The sequence below is a fragment of the Macaca nemestrina genome, chromosome 10 (genome assembly GCF_043159975.1).
Source record: "Macaca nemestrina isolate mMacNem1 chromosome 10, mMacNem.hap1, whole genome shotgun sequence".
Classification (NCBI taxonomy): domain Eukaryota; kingdom Metazoa; phylum Chordata; class Mammalia; order Primates; family Cercopithecidae; genus Macaca; species Macaca nemestrina.
Window position 1 is genome coordinate 33079054 of NC_092134.1, and position 17005 is coordinate 33096058.

Genomic DNA, 17005 nt, shown 5'->3' on the forward strand with positions numbered 1-17005 from the left:
CACTGGGTCAAATGGTAATTCTAGTTCTAGATCCTTGAGGAATCACCACACTGTCTTCCACAACGGTTGAACTAATTTACACTCCCACAAACAGTGTAAAAGCGTTCCTATTTCTCCACATCCTCTCCAGCATGTTGTTTCCTGACTTTTTAGTGATAGCCATTCTAACTGGCATGAAATGGTATCTCATTGTGGTTTTGATTTGCATTTCTCTGATGACCAGTGATGATGAACAGTTTTTCATATGTCTGTTGGCTGCATAAACATCTTCTTTTGAGAAGTGTCTGTTCCTATCCTTTGCCCACTTTTTGATGGTGGTGTTTGTTTTTTTCTTGTAAATTTGTTTAAGTTCTTTGTAGTTTCTGAATATTAGCCCTTTGTCAGATGGATACATTGCAAAAATTATCTCCCATTCTGTAGGTTGCCTGTTCACTCTGATGGTAGTTTCTTTTGCTGTGCAGAAGCTCTTCAGTTTAATTAGATCCCATTTGTCAATTTTGGCTTTTGTTGGCCATTGCTTTTGGTGTTTTAGTCATGAAGTCTTTGCCCATGCCTATGTCCTGAATGTTATTGCCTAGGTTTTCTAATTGGGTTTTTATGATTTTAGGTCTTACATTTAAGTCTTTAATCCATCTTCAGTTAATTTTTGTGTAAGGGGTATCCAGTTTCAGCTCTCTACATATGGCTAGCCAGTTTTCCCAGCACCATTTATTAAATAGGGAATCCTTTCCCCATTTCTTGTTTTTGTCAGGTTTGTCAAAGATCAGATGGTTGTGGATGTGTGGTGTTATTTCTCAGGCCTCTGTTCTGTTCCACTGATCTGTGTATCTGTTTTGGTACCAGTAGCATGCTGTTTTGGTTACTGTAGCCTTGTAGTATAGTTTGAAGTCAGGTAGCATGATGCCTCCAGCTTTGTTCTTTTGGCTTAGGATTGTCTTGGCTCTGTGGGTTCTTTTTTGGTTCCATATGAAATTTAAAGTAGTTTTTTCCAATTCTGTGAAGAAAGTCAGTGGTAGCTTGATGGGGATAGCATTGAATCTATAAATTAACTTGGGCAGTATTGCCATTTTTATGATATTGAGTCTTACTATCCATGAGCATGAAATATTCTTCCATTTGTTTATGTCCTCTTTTTTTTTTTTTTTTTTTTTTTTTTTGAGACAGAGTCTCACTCTAGCTGGGACTACAGGTGCCCCCACCTCACCCGGCTAATTTTTTGTATATTTAGTAGAGATGGGGTTTTACCGTGTTAGCCAGGTCTTGATGTCCTGACCTCGTGATCCACCCTCCTCGGCCTCCGAATGTGTCCTCTTTTATTTCATTAAGCAGTGGTTTTTAGTTCTCCTTGAAGAAGTCCTTCACATCCCTTTAAGTTGTATTTCTAGGTATTTTATTCTCTTTTTAGTAATTGTGAGTGGCAGTTCACTCATGATTTGGCTCTCTGTCTGTTAATGGTGTATAGAAATGCTTGTGATTTTTGCACATTGATTTTGTATCCTGAGGCTGTGCTAAAGTTGTTTATCAGCTTAAGGAGATTTTGGTTTGAGATGATACAGTTTTCTAAATATACAGTCATGTCATCTGCAAACAGAGACAATTTGACTTCCTCTTTTCCTACTTGAATACCCTTTATTTCTTTCTCTTGCCTGATTGCCCTGGCCAGAGCTTCCAATACTGTGTTGAATAGGAGTGATAAGAGAGGGCATCCTTGTATAGTGACACTTTCTTTATAATCTGATGTGAGTTCTTCCACTTCTTTTGGCACTTTTTATACCGTTAGTTACTTGCGGTATATTGTCTATGTACTTAGTTCACCTTTAATGTGAGTTTCCCCACTCTAACAAAATTTTTAAGGTCGCTAATGTAAGGTCTGTGTCTTTTAAGGTAGTGAGTAGTGGAAAGAGCATGAGTCAGTAGATCTATGTGTTCTGGGCTTCACTATTTTAGTAGCTAGTTGAAAGAATGACATGTACATCTGTTTCATCTCCTATCAAAAACCTCATGAAATGACAGAAAACATGTCAACTAAAGAATAAAGTTATTAACAATGCTACAGAAGAAAGGAGAGAACAGTTGCAGATGTAGGAACAGTTTGTGGGAGACTCTTAAAGAGTCCTGTCCTCTGTAGTTTGGGAACAAGTGGAGGCAGACATAGGAGAAAGGCCAACGAAGATCAAAATGGTAGCTCTATTATGCTTAGGTCTGTGAGAAGACTCTGCCTGACTCTCTCCCAAATCTTTTAGCTCCCAAAAATTCAGGTCTGTCTTGTGAAAGAAAAAAAGAAAAGAAAAGATTGCACCCTCTTGGCAGGAGGTACAGCATATACCAGAGCAAGAGACTGAACTACATATATATAGTTCTTTTAAAAAAAAACAAAAACAAAAAAAACCATCAATCAGATAAATCATACCTTCTTCCCTGGGAAGCAGTGAGAAACAGGACCAAAAGAATCCAAGAGGACTACACGACTGAAGTTCCTCCTCAAAAATAGGAGGAATCTCCCCAACAAGATACTGAGGTTAGAATGAGCCCCTGAGGCAATAGCATGAATAATATGGGCATTCCTTTTTGGAATCCTCTCCTGTGCCCGTGCCCAGTAGTAGGCCTCAGTAGGGTTTGCATATAGACTAAAATATTGAGGGTAGATTATGCAGCTGCTAAGCCCCCAGGAAGGGAATGATTCCCTATCCAGTTAACATACTTGGTATATCTCACCCAGTAGAGCAGCCTTTCCTTTCCCATAGTCACTAGAGGTTGGCTATGGTAAATAGAAACAGCATTCATAGGCAAGAAAATGGGATAAACATAAACAAGAAAATAGGAAAATACAAGATATTCAACAATTCTGAAACATTTGAAATCAGTAATCTCTGAAACATTTGAAAATAGCAGTATGAATCAGCTTTTATAAGTATAAACTAGAAATGCTCTCTAGCTGATTGAGTAGAAAAGGAGCTTGGTGAAAGATAATTGGAATGAGTTGAATTGAGAGTCCAGAGATAAACTCTTACATTAATTGATCTTTGGCAAGTCTGGCAAAACAATTCAATGAGGGAAAGAACAGCCTTTTCACAAGTGGTGATGGAATGACTAGATAGCCACATGAAGGAAGCTGAACTTCTTCCTTATACAGGCATACTTTAAATATATTGCAGATTGGGTTCCAGACCGCCACAATAAAGTGAGTATCACAATAAAGCAAGTCATACAAATTTTTCGGTTTACCAGTGCATATGAAAGTCATGTTTACACTATTATGTCTAAAAAATGTACATAGCTTAATTTAAAAATACTTGATTTCTATCTGGGCACGGTGGCTCATGCCTGTAATCTCAGCCTTTGGGAGGCTGAGGCAGATAGATCACCTAAGGTCGAGAGTTCAAGACCAGCCTGGCCAACATGGGAAACCCCTGTCTGCTAAAAATACAAAAATTAGCTGGGTGTGTTGGCGCACATCTGTAGTCCCAGCTACTCAGGAGGCTGAGGCAGGAGAATCGCTTGAAGCCAGGAGGAGGAGGAGGTTACAGTGAGCCAAGATCGTGCCACTCTACTCCAGCCTGGACAACAGAGCAAGAATCCATCTCAATAAACAAACAAACGTGATTGCTAAAAAATGCTAATGATCATCTAAACCTTCAGTGAGTCATAATCTTTTTGCTCGTGCCTCAAGGTTGATGGCTGCTGACTGATGACAGCCATGGTTGCTGAAGGTTGGGGTGGCTGTGGCAATTTCTCAAGACAACAGTGTTCAATTGTTCTGTTTTCTTTTTTTGCCTGTGCTTTGGATGTCCTGTATAAGAATCCATGGCCAAATCTGAGGTCGTTATGATTTTCTCATGTTTTCTTCTAAGAATTTTATGGAATTATACATTAAATTTAGCTCTTTAACTCAAATGTATCAATTTGAGTATGGGTAAGGATTAAAGACACATAGGTTTGTTTCTGGATTCTCAATTCTATTCCACTTGTCTGTATGTCTGTCTTTGAGACTACTGCACTGTCTTGATTACCAGCTTCCTTTAAAGTAAGTTTTAAAATTGGAACATGTGAGTCGTCCAACTTTATTGTACCTTTTCAAGATTTTTTTGACTCTTTGGGTCCCTTGCAATTCCATATGAATTTTAAAGTCAGCTTGATAATTTCTACAAAGAAGCCAGCTCACCTTCTGATAGGGATTGTGTTAAAGCTGTAGATAAATTTGGGGAGCATTTCCATTAAATCTTCCAATCCATGAAGAGTGGGGATTTTTTCCATCTATTTAGATCTATTTATTTCTTTCAACAATGTTTTATAGTTTTCAGAGTATAGTAAGTTTTTTGCTTCTTTTGTTAAGTTTATTTGTATTCTTTTTGACAGTATTTTAAATGGAATTGTTTTCTTTCATCTGTGGATTCTTTATTACACATTATAGAAATGTAGTTTATTTTTATGTATTGATTTTGTATCCTGCAACCTCACTGAACTTGATTAGTTCCAGTAGTTTTTTAGTTGTTTCCTTAGTTTTTTTCTATACCCAAGATCATATCTAATAGAGATAATTTTACTTCTTCCTTTCCAATCTGAGTGTCTTCTATTGTTTTTCTTGCCCAGTTGCCCTGGTTAGAACCTCTAAGACAATGTTGAATAGAAGTGACAATAGCAGGCCGGGCACGGTGGCTCACACCTGTAATCCCAGCACTTTGGGAAGCCGAGGCTGGCCGATCACCAGATCAAGAAATTGAGACCATCCTGGCCAACATGGTGAAACCCCATCTCTGCTGAAAATACAAAAATTAGCTGGATACACCAGCTACTTGGGAGGCTGAGGCAGGAGAATCACTTGAACCTGGGAGATGGAGGTTGCAGTGAGCCGAGATTGTGCCACTGGCAATTGTGTCACCGCTCCAGATTGTGCCACCGCTCCAGTCTGGCAACAGAGCGAGACTCCGTCTCAAAAAAAAAAAAAAAAAAAAAAAGTAACAATAGCAGACAGCCTTGTCTGGTTTCTGATTTTGGCCAACAGGAAAAGAGTCTAGTCTTTCACCATTAAGTATCATATTAGATGTGGGATGTTTATACATGATGACCTTTTATTAGATTGAGGAAGTTCCCTTCTATTCCTAATTTGGTGAGTGTTTTTATCATGAAAAGGTATTGGATTTTGTCAGATGCTTTTACAGCATCTATTGAGATGAACATGTGGCTTTTGCCTTTTATTCTGTTGATGTATTACATTAGTTACTTTTTGGATGATAGATATATTTGCATTCCTGGGATAAATCCCAGTTGACCATGCTTTATAGTTATGTTTGTATGTTGCTGGGTTCAGTTTACTAACATTTTGTTGATGATTATGTCCATATTCATCAGCATATTGATCTTAGTGTTCTTGTGTGTTTTTTGTTTGTTTATTTGTTTTTGTCTAGATTTGATATCAGGGTAATACTGCCTTCATAGAAAGTTTGGGAATGCTCCTTCTGTTTTTTGGAAGAGTTTTTAAAGATTTGATATTATTCTTTAAATGTTTGATAGAATTCTCCAGTGAAGCCACCTGGGCCTGGGCTTTTCTTTTTGGGTAGTTTTATGATTACTGATTGTCTCTCTCAGCTATAGGTCTATTGACATTGTCTTCTTGAGTATTTGGGTAGTTACTGTCTTTCTAAGAATTTGTCTATTTCATCTAAGTTACATAGTTGTTTTTGTTGTTATTTTTGAGATGGACTCTGCATGATCTCAGCTCACAGCAACCTCCACCTCCCGGGTTCAAGCAATTCTTCTGCCTCAGCCTCCTGAGTAGCTGGGACTACAGGTGCGCACCACCATGCCCAGCTCGTTTTTGTATTTTTAGTAGACGGGGTTTCACCATGTTGGCCAGGCTGGTCTCGAACTCCTGACCTCAGGTGATCCACCCGTCTTGGCCTCCCAAAGTGCTGGGATTACAGGTGTGAGCCACTGTTCCTGCCCTAAGTTATCTAATTATTGACATACTGTTGTTTATAGTATTCCTTTATAGTGTTTTATTTCTGTAAAGTGGGTAGTAATATCACTTCTTTTGTTTCAGATTCTAGTAATTTCTTTTCCTTGGTCAATCTAACTAAAAGTTTATTAGTTAATCTAATAATAAGCCTTTAAATTAAATCTATTAAGTCAACCTTTAGTATAAAAACATAATTATGTAATTAATTGAAGTTGACAAATTCTTAGGAAGAATTCTTAGGAAGAAATGTTTATTTAGTTGATCTTTTCAGAGAATAAGCTTTTGGTTTTATTGGTGGTTCTATCTCATACTGCTATCCTCATACTAATATATATAGATACTTAGCTTTAAATTAGATTTTCACAATTGAACTTTTAAAGATTTATCAAGTATTTGGAAATGTTATCTGAGCATGTTATTTGTTTGATCAGATTCTCACATGCTTAACACTGGAAATGATTTGAAAGAAAATGTCAAAAGTGATTCAGTGCTGCTGACCAGTGGAAAGTATGATCTGAAGAAACAACGCAGTGTCACTCAAGCCACTCAGACAAGCCCAGAGGTTCCTTGGCCTTCTCAGTCAGCTAACTTTCCTGAGTTCTCCTTTGACTTCACTAGGGAACAGGTAATGGGAAACCTAATTCAGATTCAGCTTCAGCAATTAAATAACTAAGTATTAAGATACTAATAGTTAAAACATTGTTTACTTATTTTATTAAAATGTACCAAGTGCTTGTTATTGTGCCCAGGTGCTTTGCTAGGTGCTATGGTTAGAGTGTTGAGCAAAATAAAGAAAAAATTAATACCTTCTACCTTCCTCCAGTGCTCTCAGTATTTTTGTGATTTTTCCTTGTAGATTCTTTTTTATTTGAAAAAAAATTATATTCAAGTATACATGCTATATAATTTTACTTGTTTAACAACATTTTTTCATATTGCTGTATTTGCTTAATTTTTTTTAATGGCTGAGTAATATGGTTTTGGGTGTGCTATCATTTCTGAAACTTCCTATAAACATTTATTAACATTCAAGTTGCTTCTGATTTTTTTTTTTTTTTTTTTTTTTTTTGCCATTATAAAGAAACAAAATGTTCAGCAGAGTTTTAATCTGTATGGTGAAACCATAGAATGAGTTAATGCATCTGTTCAGTGAGGATTTATTCAATGCCAGCTCTGAGCTAGGGATATAGAATTGAGCAGTGGATGATCCCTGACTGTTGAAGAACTCAAAGTCTAGTGGGACGAGAGTGTTCAGTTGGTAGTCACAACATACTGTGTCAGATGCTATACTACAGTTGAAGAGAAGTATAGGAAACTACCTCACTTGGTCTATAAGGCAAGAATTCTTAAGCTAGATCTAGAAGAAGTTTGAGAACTATTTGAAATTAACTGCATATATTTTAATGTATCTATGTAATGCAGAAAGTTCTTAGTTTTATTATATCCCCATACTTAGGAATGGCTATATTTGCTCCAATATATTTGCTCTAATATAGCCATTCCTAATTTTGAGGGAATGGCTCTAAGAGGATAAAATACTTGAACTAAGTCTTAAAAGGGTGGTGGGGGAAACGTATTGGCCATCTAGATGAAAATGTCTGGCCAGGTGCGGTTACTCACGCCTGTAATTCTAGCACTTTGGGAGGCCAAGGCGGGCAGATCACCTGAGGTTGAGAGTTCGAGACCAGCTTGACCAACATGGAGAAACTCTGTCTCTACTAAAAATACGAATATTAGCCGGGCATGGTGGCGCGTGCCTGTAATCCCAGCTACTCAGGAAGCTGAGGCAGGAGAATCACTTGAACCCAGGAGGCAGAGGCTGCAGTGAGCTGAGATTGCGCCATTGTACTCCAGCCTGAGCAACAAGAGTGAAACTCCACCTCAAAAAAAAAAAAAAGAAAATGTCTGATGACACATTCAGAATTTGAGTCTGGAGCTCAGGAGAGAAGTTTGTGCTAGGTGAGTCTGTTTATGATAGGTGGAGCCATGAGAGATAAGATCATCCAAGAAAGTGACTCAGGACAAGAGAAGACGACTGAGCAATGGAACTAACAGAATGTCAAATTTTAAGACTTCTTAAAAGGTAGAAGAAAAGATGAAAAGGGCATACATAGGTTGAAGGGGATATATGAAATAGTTGTGGCATAAAAGCCAAAAAAGGAGAGAGGCTGAGAAAGTAGGGTTCTAAATGTCTGAATGTCTAGAGCCATAGTGAGGTCCAGGAAAATTCATATAAAATGAAGTCGAAATTAGGAGTTAGTGTTTTGTATTGCTGGGTCAAAACATGGGAACATTTTTTAAGTGCTTGATGTATATTTCCAAATATTGTCTCAAAGCAACTTTCAGCTTAAGTGCACTCTTACCAGCATTGGGCATTTTTACCATCCCAAGTGTCACGCCTTTGGATACTATATAAATAGTCTGTATTTCCTGAAATGATTAAATTATCTTATTCCCCCCCTCCCCGCCATTTATCATTTCAGCTCATGGAAGAGAATGAATCTCTTAAACAGGAACTGGCTAAAGCTAAAATGGCTCTTGCAGAGGCTCACTTGGAAAAAGATGCTCTTCTTCATCATATAAAGAAGATGACAGTTGAATAGCAGAAGTGGCAGTCAAAACTGAAATTATAGCTCTGGAGTAGGAAGGTTATATTTATAATGTGGATGTTACCAGTTAGGGGAAGAGTTTTATTTTCATGAAAAGACAATAAAGCAAAATGGAATGTGATGAAGTGATGACTATTTCAAAGCCAGTTTAGAAAGTATTAGGTACGGGCATTACAATCTTTTGGTTGTTTTGTGTTTTGGGGCTTAGCCCTCTTTTAAACTGTTGTGATCTAGGGAAGTCAACACATAGTGTAAAATAATTACATGTCTATTGAAAAGAAGATGTCATTTCCTAATTTTGATATCTCATTGTAGGCATTTTTTTTTAATGAAAAAGGAAAACCTCTTGTGTTCACACAGATTGCTGAATTGGTTTCTCAACATTTGTTAATAATTTACTATTATTTACAAAGATTCAAATGCTTTTATGACTAATGTAAAATGAAAAGAGGCTTACATTTTAAATGTTATTAAAATTATGTACTTATATCTATAATTTAATTACTGTAAAAAGTCCAATCAGATTAATAAATTATATAATTAATAGGTTTGGAAAATCATCAGCCTACTGAACTTATAAAATATCTTGAAAATGTGGAAAAAATCATTTTAAATAATGGGTACATTGTATAAGTGGAATAATTTTCAACAAAAAGATGGTACAAATGTAAAAGTAAAAAGCACAAACTGTACAAAAGCAAAATGTTAGAGTATATGACCAAGTGATTTAAAAAGCATTACTTGTACATTCCTTTAAACATTTGTTGTTAGAAGTAAAATAGTAATTTATCCTGCTAAATTTGGCACCATTTGTAACTATAAAAATTTTGATTAATACTATTTATATTAATTTCTTTACCTTCATTTTTCTCTTTAAGAAGTTGATTGTTTTTGGAAAATTTTTTTTCCTTGCACATAAGACAATTTCATACCATTCTTACAGTATCATATTAGGTGGGTGTTTGCACATACTGAATTTATAAAGCTAGTTTTGATTAAAGCTCTATGTGAGATATATATATATATACATACACAATCTTCTATAATAAGAGTCATTGGTGAATTTTGAATTCTATTTTGTTAGGAATTAAGGTTGAAATCAACATGAAAGAAAATCATGCATTATAAAATAAAAGTACATGAGTGTTAAGAAACAGAGACTTTTAAAGATTTAAAATATATTTCTGATAGAATTAAGCTAAGTGGTGTCTATTTTAAAATTCACATTCTTAAACATAAATCTCTCCAAGATAAAAAATGAAATAGCTGGACTACTCTTTCTTTAAGATACTTGAAAATTTTAAACCACGTTCCGACACTTTATGGTGCTTTGCGTATTTGGCATGACATACATAGTGGTCCTTGTATGTAAGTGCTTGGGGGAAAATACATATTTCATTTACATTAAATTTTGGAGTGATTTAGGGCTTTATTGAAAACAATACCGGCCTTTCCTCCCCCCACCCCAAACATCCATTTTCATTTACATTATTTAAAATATACAGGCACTGTTTTGGGTACTAAGGATACAGCCAAGAACAAATTGATAATAGTTTACCTCAGAGTATTAAAAAAATCATAATAAGTCCTGTTAATCTAAAACTGATAGCCTTAGATTAAATGTGCAGAGGTCTAATTAAAGATTTAAAATGTATAGCGTTATGTCCTTAGAAGAAAACATTTGATTTTTAAGTATATGTTTGGCAAAAACAGTCTGTTATGGAAAAGAAGGATTGATGGGACATAAACTTGTTCAGAGCTAACATTGTTTCTCTAGATTCATCTATATAAATTTAAATTTTTCTATGTTTTTCTTTTTTTTGTGTGTGATGAAATTTCGCTCTCGTTGCCCAGGCTGGAGTATAATGGCACGATCTCAGCTCACCGCAACCTCCGCCTTGTGGGTTCAAATGATTCTCCTGTCTCAACCTCCTGAGTAACTGGGATTACAGGCGCCTGCCACTACGCCCAGCTAATTTTTGGTATTTTTAGTAGACACGGGGTTTCACCACATTGGCCAGGCTGGTCTTGAACTCCTAATCCCCGGTGATCCGCCCACCTCGGCCTCCCAAAGTGCTGGGATTACAGGTGTGAGCCACTGTACCTGGCCTCTATCGTATATTATAATTGCTTATTGTTATTGAAGCTGAATGTTTTACTTACTACTTTTAAATTTATTTGATCTTCCCAAGGAAATCATACAAACAGTAGATATTATGATAATCTGAGCATTCTATGTGCTTAGTTTGATTTTTTTACTTATAAAGAATACTATTTTTATAGATGTTTAAAATTCATAAAACACTGTATTCTGAGAGGTAGGTATTATTCAAATGTTAGAAGTTTTTTAAAAAAAATACCCTAAGGCTTAGAAAGTACAAATGACTGAAATCACAATTAGTAATCTGGTCTTTGGACTTAAAGCCTAGTTATATGCTTTTATTATGGCATAGTCATTAATTCACACATTTTCCCTTACCTTTTTTATCTTTTAAAGATGACCATAAAACTTTAAATTGTATGTGTACGTCTATGTATGAGGTATATGTTACCGTGTTTGTGTCATTAAAACTACCTAAAAGATAAGATGATTTTTGTTTAAGTGAACCCCAAACTATTTAGCAGTGTGAGAAATACAGGAAGACCTGACAATTGACTTACCAGGGTTGCCCTTTTTTTAAGTTACCATAATTTAGATACAAAGTTGTCATGTCCTGAAATTTAAAAAAGAAATCTCTAGCTGAGAGATATTAGTAGTCATGAGATGAAAATGGTAATTGTGCTTTGCTTTTTATTTTTATTTTTTGTTTACTTTTGAGTTTTTTGGAGTTTTTTCCTATATTTTTAATTGAGAAGTAAAATGTATATATTTATGGTGTACAACATGATGTCGCGATACATGTATACATTATGGAATGGCTAAATCAAGCTGTGTAACATGTTACCTCAAACTTTTTTTGAAGCGAGAACACTTAAAATTTTGTAACAATTTTCAAGTATACAACATATTGTTATTAACTATAATCAAGTGATGTACAGTAGATCTCCTGAACTTATATTCACTAAATGCAATTTCGTGTTCTTTTACAAACATATCCCCATTTCCGCATCCCGCAGCCTCTGATAACCAGAATTTTACTCTCCACCCCACGCAGTTGACTTCTTGCACTCCATAAGTGAGATCAGGTAGCATTTGGCATGTCTTTCTGTGCCTGGCTTGTTTCACTTAACACAGTGGTCCCCCATGTAGCTGGGACCACAGGTGTGTGCCACTACACCCAGGTTTATCCATGTTGTCAGAAATGACAGGATTTCCTTTTTTATTTTTTTTAAGTTGAATGGTATGCTCTTGTGTATATTTTCCACATTTGCTTTATCCATTCATCCATTGATGGACAATTAACTTGATTCTGTATCTTGGCTGTTGAGTAACGCTGCAGTGAACGTGGGATTGCAGATGTCTCTTCCACATACTGATTTCATTTCCTTTGAACATATATGAAATAGTGGGATTGGTGGCTCATATGGTAGTTACATGTTTTAAATGTTTTGAGGACCCTCCACACTGTTTTCCATAATGGCTATAATTACATTGCCACCAACGGTGTACAGAGCTTTTATTTCCTTTTCTCTGCATCCTCTCCAACACTTCTCTTTTGTCTTTTTGATAATAGTCATTCTAACAAGTATGATTACAGTAGCTTTGTAGTAGGTTTTCTGTGCTGTGCTTTTAAATTTCATGTATGTAAAAAAAAAATTGGGTATTTTGAATGTTTTTCTTTTCTTACCTTATCCTAGAACTTGAGGCTGGGCACGGTGGCTCATCCCTGTAATTTCAGCACTTTGGGAGGCCAAGTTGGGCAGATCACTTGAGGTCAGGAGTTTGAGACCAGCCTGGCCAACATGGTGAAACCCCGTTTCTACTAAAAATACAAAAATTAGCCAGATGCCGTAGCGCACGCCTGTAGTCCCAGCCAATCAGTAGGCTGAGGCACGAGAATTGCTTGAACCCAGGAGGCCGAGGCTGCCGTGAGCCAAGATCGTGCCACTGCCCTCTAACCTGGGCAACACACAAAAAAGAACTTGGACATGCCCCCATATATACTAGTTGTGAAGCATTATTTCGAGTTAAGTCGTATAAGAATGACTGTATGACCAAAGGCAAATATATGTGGAAGAAACTCACCAGGAATTCTTCTGTGGGTTTTTATTCAATACATGTCAGTAGGAGAGTTATACCCCCTTTTTAACAAGTTTGTGTTAACCTACAGTCTAATCGAGGCATCTTATCCCAGTGAATGCCACCACCATTCCCCCTGTTCCCAAACTGGTAACATGGAAATCATCTTAAGACATCTTCCTCTCCCTATCACTTCTTCAAGTCCTGTCATTTTTACCTTGTAAACATCTCTCAAATGTGTCTACTTCACTTCTCACCACTCCCTAATCTAAGCTACCATCAGCACCTTTTGTATGCATAACTGCTGTTGTCTCCTAACTCTTCTTCCTGCAGCGACTCTGGCCCTCCCTGTATTTACTCTGCTGCAGGCAGAATTCTTCTTTTTATTCAAAGTTGAATTTTAATCCAGACAACCCACCTACCTACCCCCACTTGCACCCCTAGCTTAAAACACTTGAGTGGCTTTTTATTGTCCTTAATGATGGAAATATTTTATGTGACCAAATATATTTGACATATGAGGTCAGATATATTAGGGCCACTATCTAAAGCATAGTTCCAAGCATTAAAATAGTTACTGTCTCAGAATAAAACAGTGGCTGGCACATCACCTAAAAAACACTCAATAGAGGTTACCTATTCTTGTTGCCACTTAGCTTCATATGTACCATGTTTTACTCAATACCTTCATTGTCCTTTAAGTATTTGGAATGAGAATTACAGTGCTTCATCCAGCATAAGACTTTTGTTCATGCTGTTTCTTTGGCCTGAAATATCTATCCCTTCCCATTGCCTAATTAATTCCTATTTGTCTTTCAGATCTTAGTTCATCACTTCCTCAGGGAAACATTCCCTAATTTCTGTCACAGTGTAAGACCCGCTGTTATACATCTCACCTGACCACATACCCCTACTTAGCATTTAACACGTGTAATTTTGTATGTATTGGTTTAATGTCAGAACCACTAGATTGTAAACTCCATGAGGACAGGAATTTTGTTTCTGTCATTGTCATTGTTCAATTTTGTATTCTTTATGCCTCATACAGTGCCTGGCACATAGTAGGTGCTCAATAACTTTATTGAAAGAATAAAATGGATGAGGTGTCAAGGATGTTTTTCAGATATCAAATTCTTCCTTTCAGTTTGATTGAAGGGAGATGGAACACAGAAAACTAGTTGCTGTTAATTATTAAAAGGGGGGCCAACTTCTTGAATCCAAAGGAAAAAAAAGATGGGAGGGTGGAGTGGGAATATTTGCCATACTGTGGGCTTCTGGATTTTGAATATGTCAACTTATAGTTGATTTATCACAAAACAAAATTAGCCTATCACTTCATGGTACTACAATGTCAGAATGTCATCTGGCTTTGTAACATATGATGTTGTGGCTGTTGAGATCTGCCAATATTCTCAGCTAAACAGATGGAAATAAGTCCAAAAGAGTAGTGGGTGAAGCAGTTTCTCCTTGAGAAATTGACTAATACTCAGAATTAATTTCAGTTGTGCCTAATTCCTTGAGGTGTAAACAATCTCCTTTTAGTCTGTACTTTGAAGTGCTATAGAAAGTAAATTTTGAGCTATGTTTCAATTTTCATTTTAGAATATATAAAATACCAAAAGGTAGAGATACACAGTATATAGAAACAATAAAGCAGTAGTGTTTTTAAAATGCAAATTTCATTAAATTATAATACTTGATTTTTTTTGGGTGGGGGAGACAGGATCTTGCCCTGTCACCCAGGCTGGAGTGTAGTGGCACAGTTATAACTCACTGTAGCTTCCAGCTTCTAGCTCAAGCAATCCGCCCCTGTCAGCCTCCCATGTAGCTGGGACTACAGGTGTGTGCCACCACACCAAGCCAATTTTTTTTTTTTTTTTTTTTTTTGTAGAGATGGTGTCTCCCTCTGTTGCCCAAGCTGGTCTTGAACCCCTGCCTCCCAAAATGTTGGGATTTCAGGCATGAGCCACTATGCCCAGCCAATACTTGATGCCTTTTTTTTTTTTTTTTAGGTGGAGTTTTGCTCTGTCACTGAGGCTGGAGTACAATGGCACAATCTCGACTAACTGCAACCTTCACCTCCCAGGTTCAAGCAATTCTCCTGCCTCAGCCTCCCGAGTAGTTGGGACTACAGGTGCACGCCACCATACCCGGCTCTTTTTTTTTTTTTTTTTTTCTGTATTTTTAGGAGAGACAGGGTTTCACCATGTTGGCCAGGCTGGTTTTGAACTCCTGACCTCAGGTGATCTGCCTGCCTCAGCCTCCCAAAGTACTAGGATTACAGGCATGAGCCACCACTCCCAACCACTTAATACATTTTTAATTTTTGGGTTCTTAAGGTGGCCTTTTTTGCGGTGTAAAAAATGAAAGTAGCATGAAACAATGTAAGCATGATGATTTTTTATAAACCATTAGATATTAGATAATTGTAAGATTTAAAGACATTCATGTGAATGTTAAAATACTGAAATTTAGCATACATGTTGTCAACAGTATTGTTACGACCTTAGCAGGTTTGAGAATTTGAAACCTTTTAGGGAAGCATATTAAAAAATACAAACTCAATGTTTTTCCTGCTCTATATATAGTATTATAAATTATGTGCAATAAATTTTTGGTCCCAGAAAAAACACATCACTTAATAAAGAGTAATCTGGATTTTTTTTTAAATTCTGAAATCATTTAGATGGAAAGGTAATATTATATAACTTATAAGTTAGTTTTTATTTTCAACATGCTGTCATTGACAAAAAAAATTATTTACAAACTATACTATTTGAATGGTAAGTGAAATTTCTTGTGTTATTTAAAAATTTATTGGTTAATTTATTGACCCAGTTGACTGACTTGCATTTCTCATATTCTTAATTCTTCATTGTGTTTAGGAATACTTGAGCATTATGAAAGATAGGAAAGTATATAGTGAAGTGATTATGCAACCATTCAGCAGAAGCATTTTGATTTATGTGACAAGAACTCAAATACTAACTCAAAATGTTATCAAGAATGATAATTTTTTTGAAGAAAAATAGACATGTGAATAAATGTTTAAGAAAAAGATGGCCAGGCACGGTGGTTCACACCTGTAATCCCAGTATTTTGGGCGGCTGAGGCGGGTGGATCACTTGAGGTCAGGAGTTTGTGACCATCCTGGCCAACATGGTGAAACCCCGCCTGTACTAAAAATACAAAAATTAGCCGGTCATGGTGGTGCGCACCTGTAGCCCCAGCTACTTGGGAGGTTGAGGCAGGAGAATTGCTTGAACCCGGGAGGCAGAGGCTGCAGTGAGCCAGGGTCGCACCACTGCACTCCAGTCTGGGCGACCGAGCAAGACTCCACCTTAAAAAAAAAAAAGAAAGAAAGAAAAGGAAAAAAATCAGAAGTATCTAGGCCAGCATGGTGGCTCACACCTGTAATCCCAGCGCTTTGGGAGGTCGAATGGGTGGACCATTTGAGGTGAGGAGTTCGAGACCAGTCTGGCCAACATGGTGAAACCCTGTCTCTATTAAAAATACAAAAAAATGAGCTGGGCCTGGTGGCACACACCTGTAATCCCAGCTACTTGGGGGGCTGAGGCATGAGAATCGCTTGAACCTGGGAGGCAGAAGTTGCAGTGAACCTAGATCATGTCACTGCACTCTAGCCTAGGTGACTGAGACCTTGTCTCAAAAAAAAAAAAAAAAAAAATCACTGAAGAATATGGGTAAAATAAATGTATAGGGATATGATGAAAGTCCATCCTTCACAATATTTAAAATCACTCCAAGGTCGGGCTCGGTGGCTCACGCCTGTAATCCCAGCACTTTGGGAGGCTTAGGCGGGCGGATCACCTGAGGTCAGGAGTTTGAGACCTACCTGGTCAACATGGTGAAACCCTGTCTCTACTAAAAATACAAAAATTAGCTGAATGTGGTGGTGAGGGACCTGTAATCCCAGCTACTCAGGAGGCTGAGGCAGGAGAATTAGTTGAACCTGGGAGGTGGAGGTTGCAGTGAGCCAAGATCACGCCATTGCACTCCAGCCTGGGTGACAGCAGGATTCCATCTCAAAAAACAAACACTCCAACTAAAATAGATACACAGTATAACCAGAGCAGGGGATTTTGAAAATTATATTGAACAAGTCAAGTATAAGGAAATATGTTGAACAAAATTCCAATAATTAAGCACTTGTGAAAGATCTATAATAATTCACTTGGCATGTGTGTCATTTGAATTAAAACCTAAAGCATGTTGGTTGTGGTGGCTCACACCCAATAT

General features: G+C 37.0%; 1 protein-coding gene across 2 annotated transcripts in view; it reads left to right on the top strand.

Annotated features, from left to right (window-relative positions):
* The window catches only part of BLTP3B (bridge-like lipid transfer protein family member 3B), a 117589-nt gene extending 103734 nt beyond the window's left edge, over positions 1–13855 (top strand). For both annotated transcript variants that reach the window (XM_011761807.3, XM_011761808.3), the window contains 2 exons: positions 6388–6581; positions 8440–13855. In XM_011761807.3, the coding sequence (XP_011760109.1) occupies positions 6388–6581; positions 8440–8559 (314 nt within the window). In that variant the 3' untranslated portion in view covers positions 8560–13855. The remainder of the gene's footprint in view (positions 1–6387; positions 6582–8439) is intronic.
* Positions 13856–17005: the final 3150 nt, after the last annotated feature.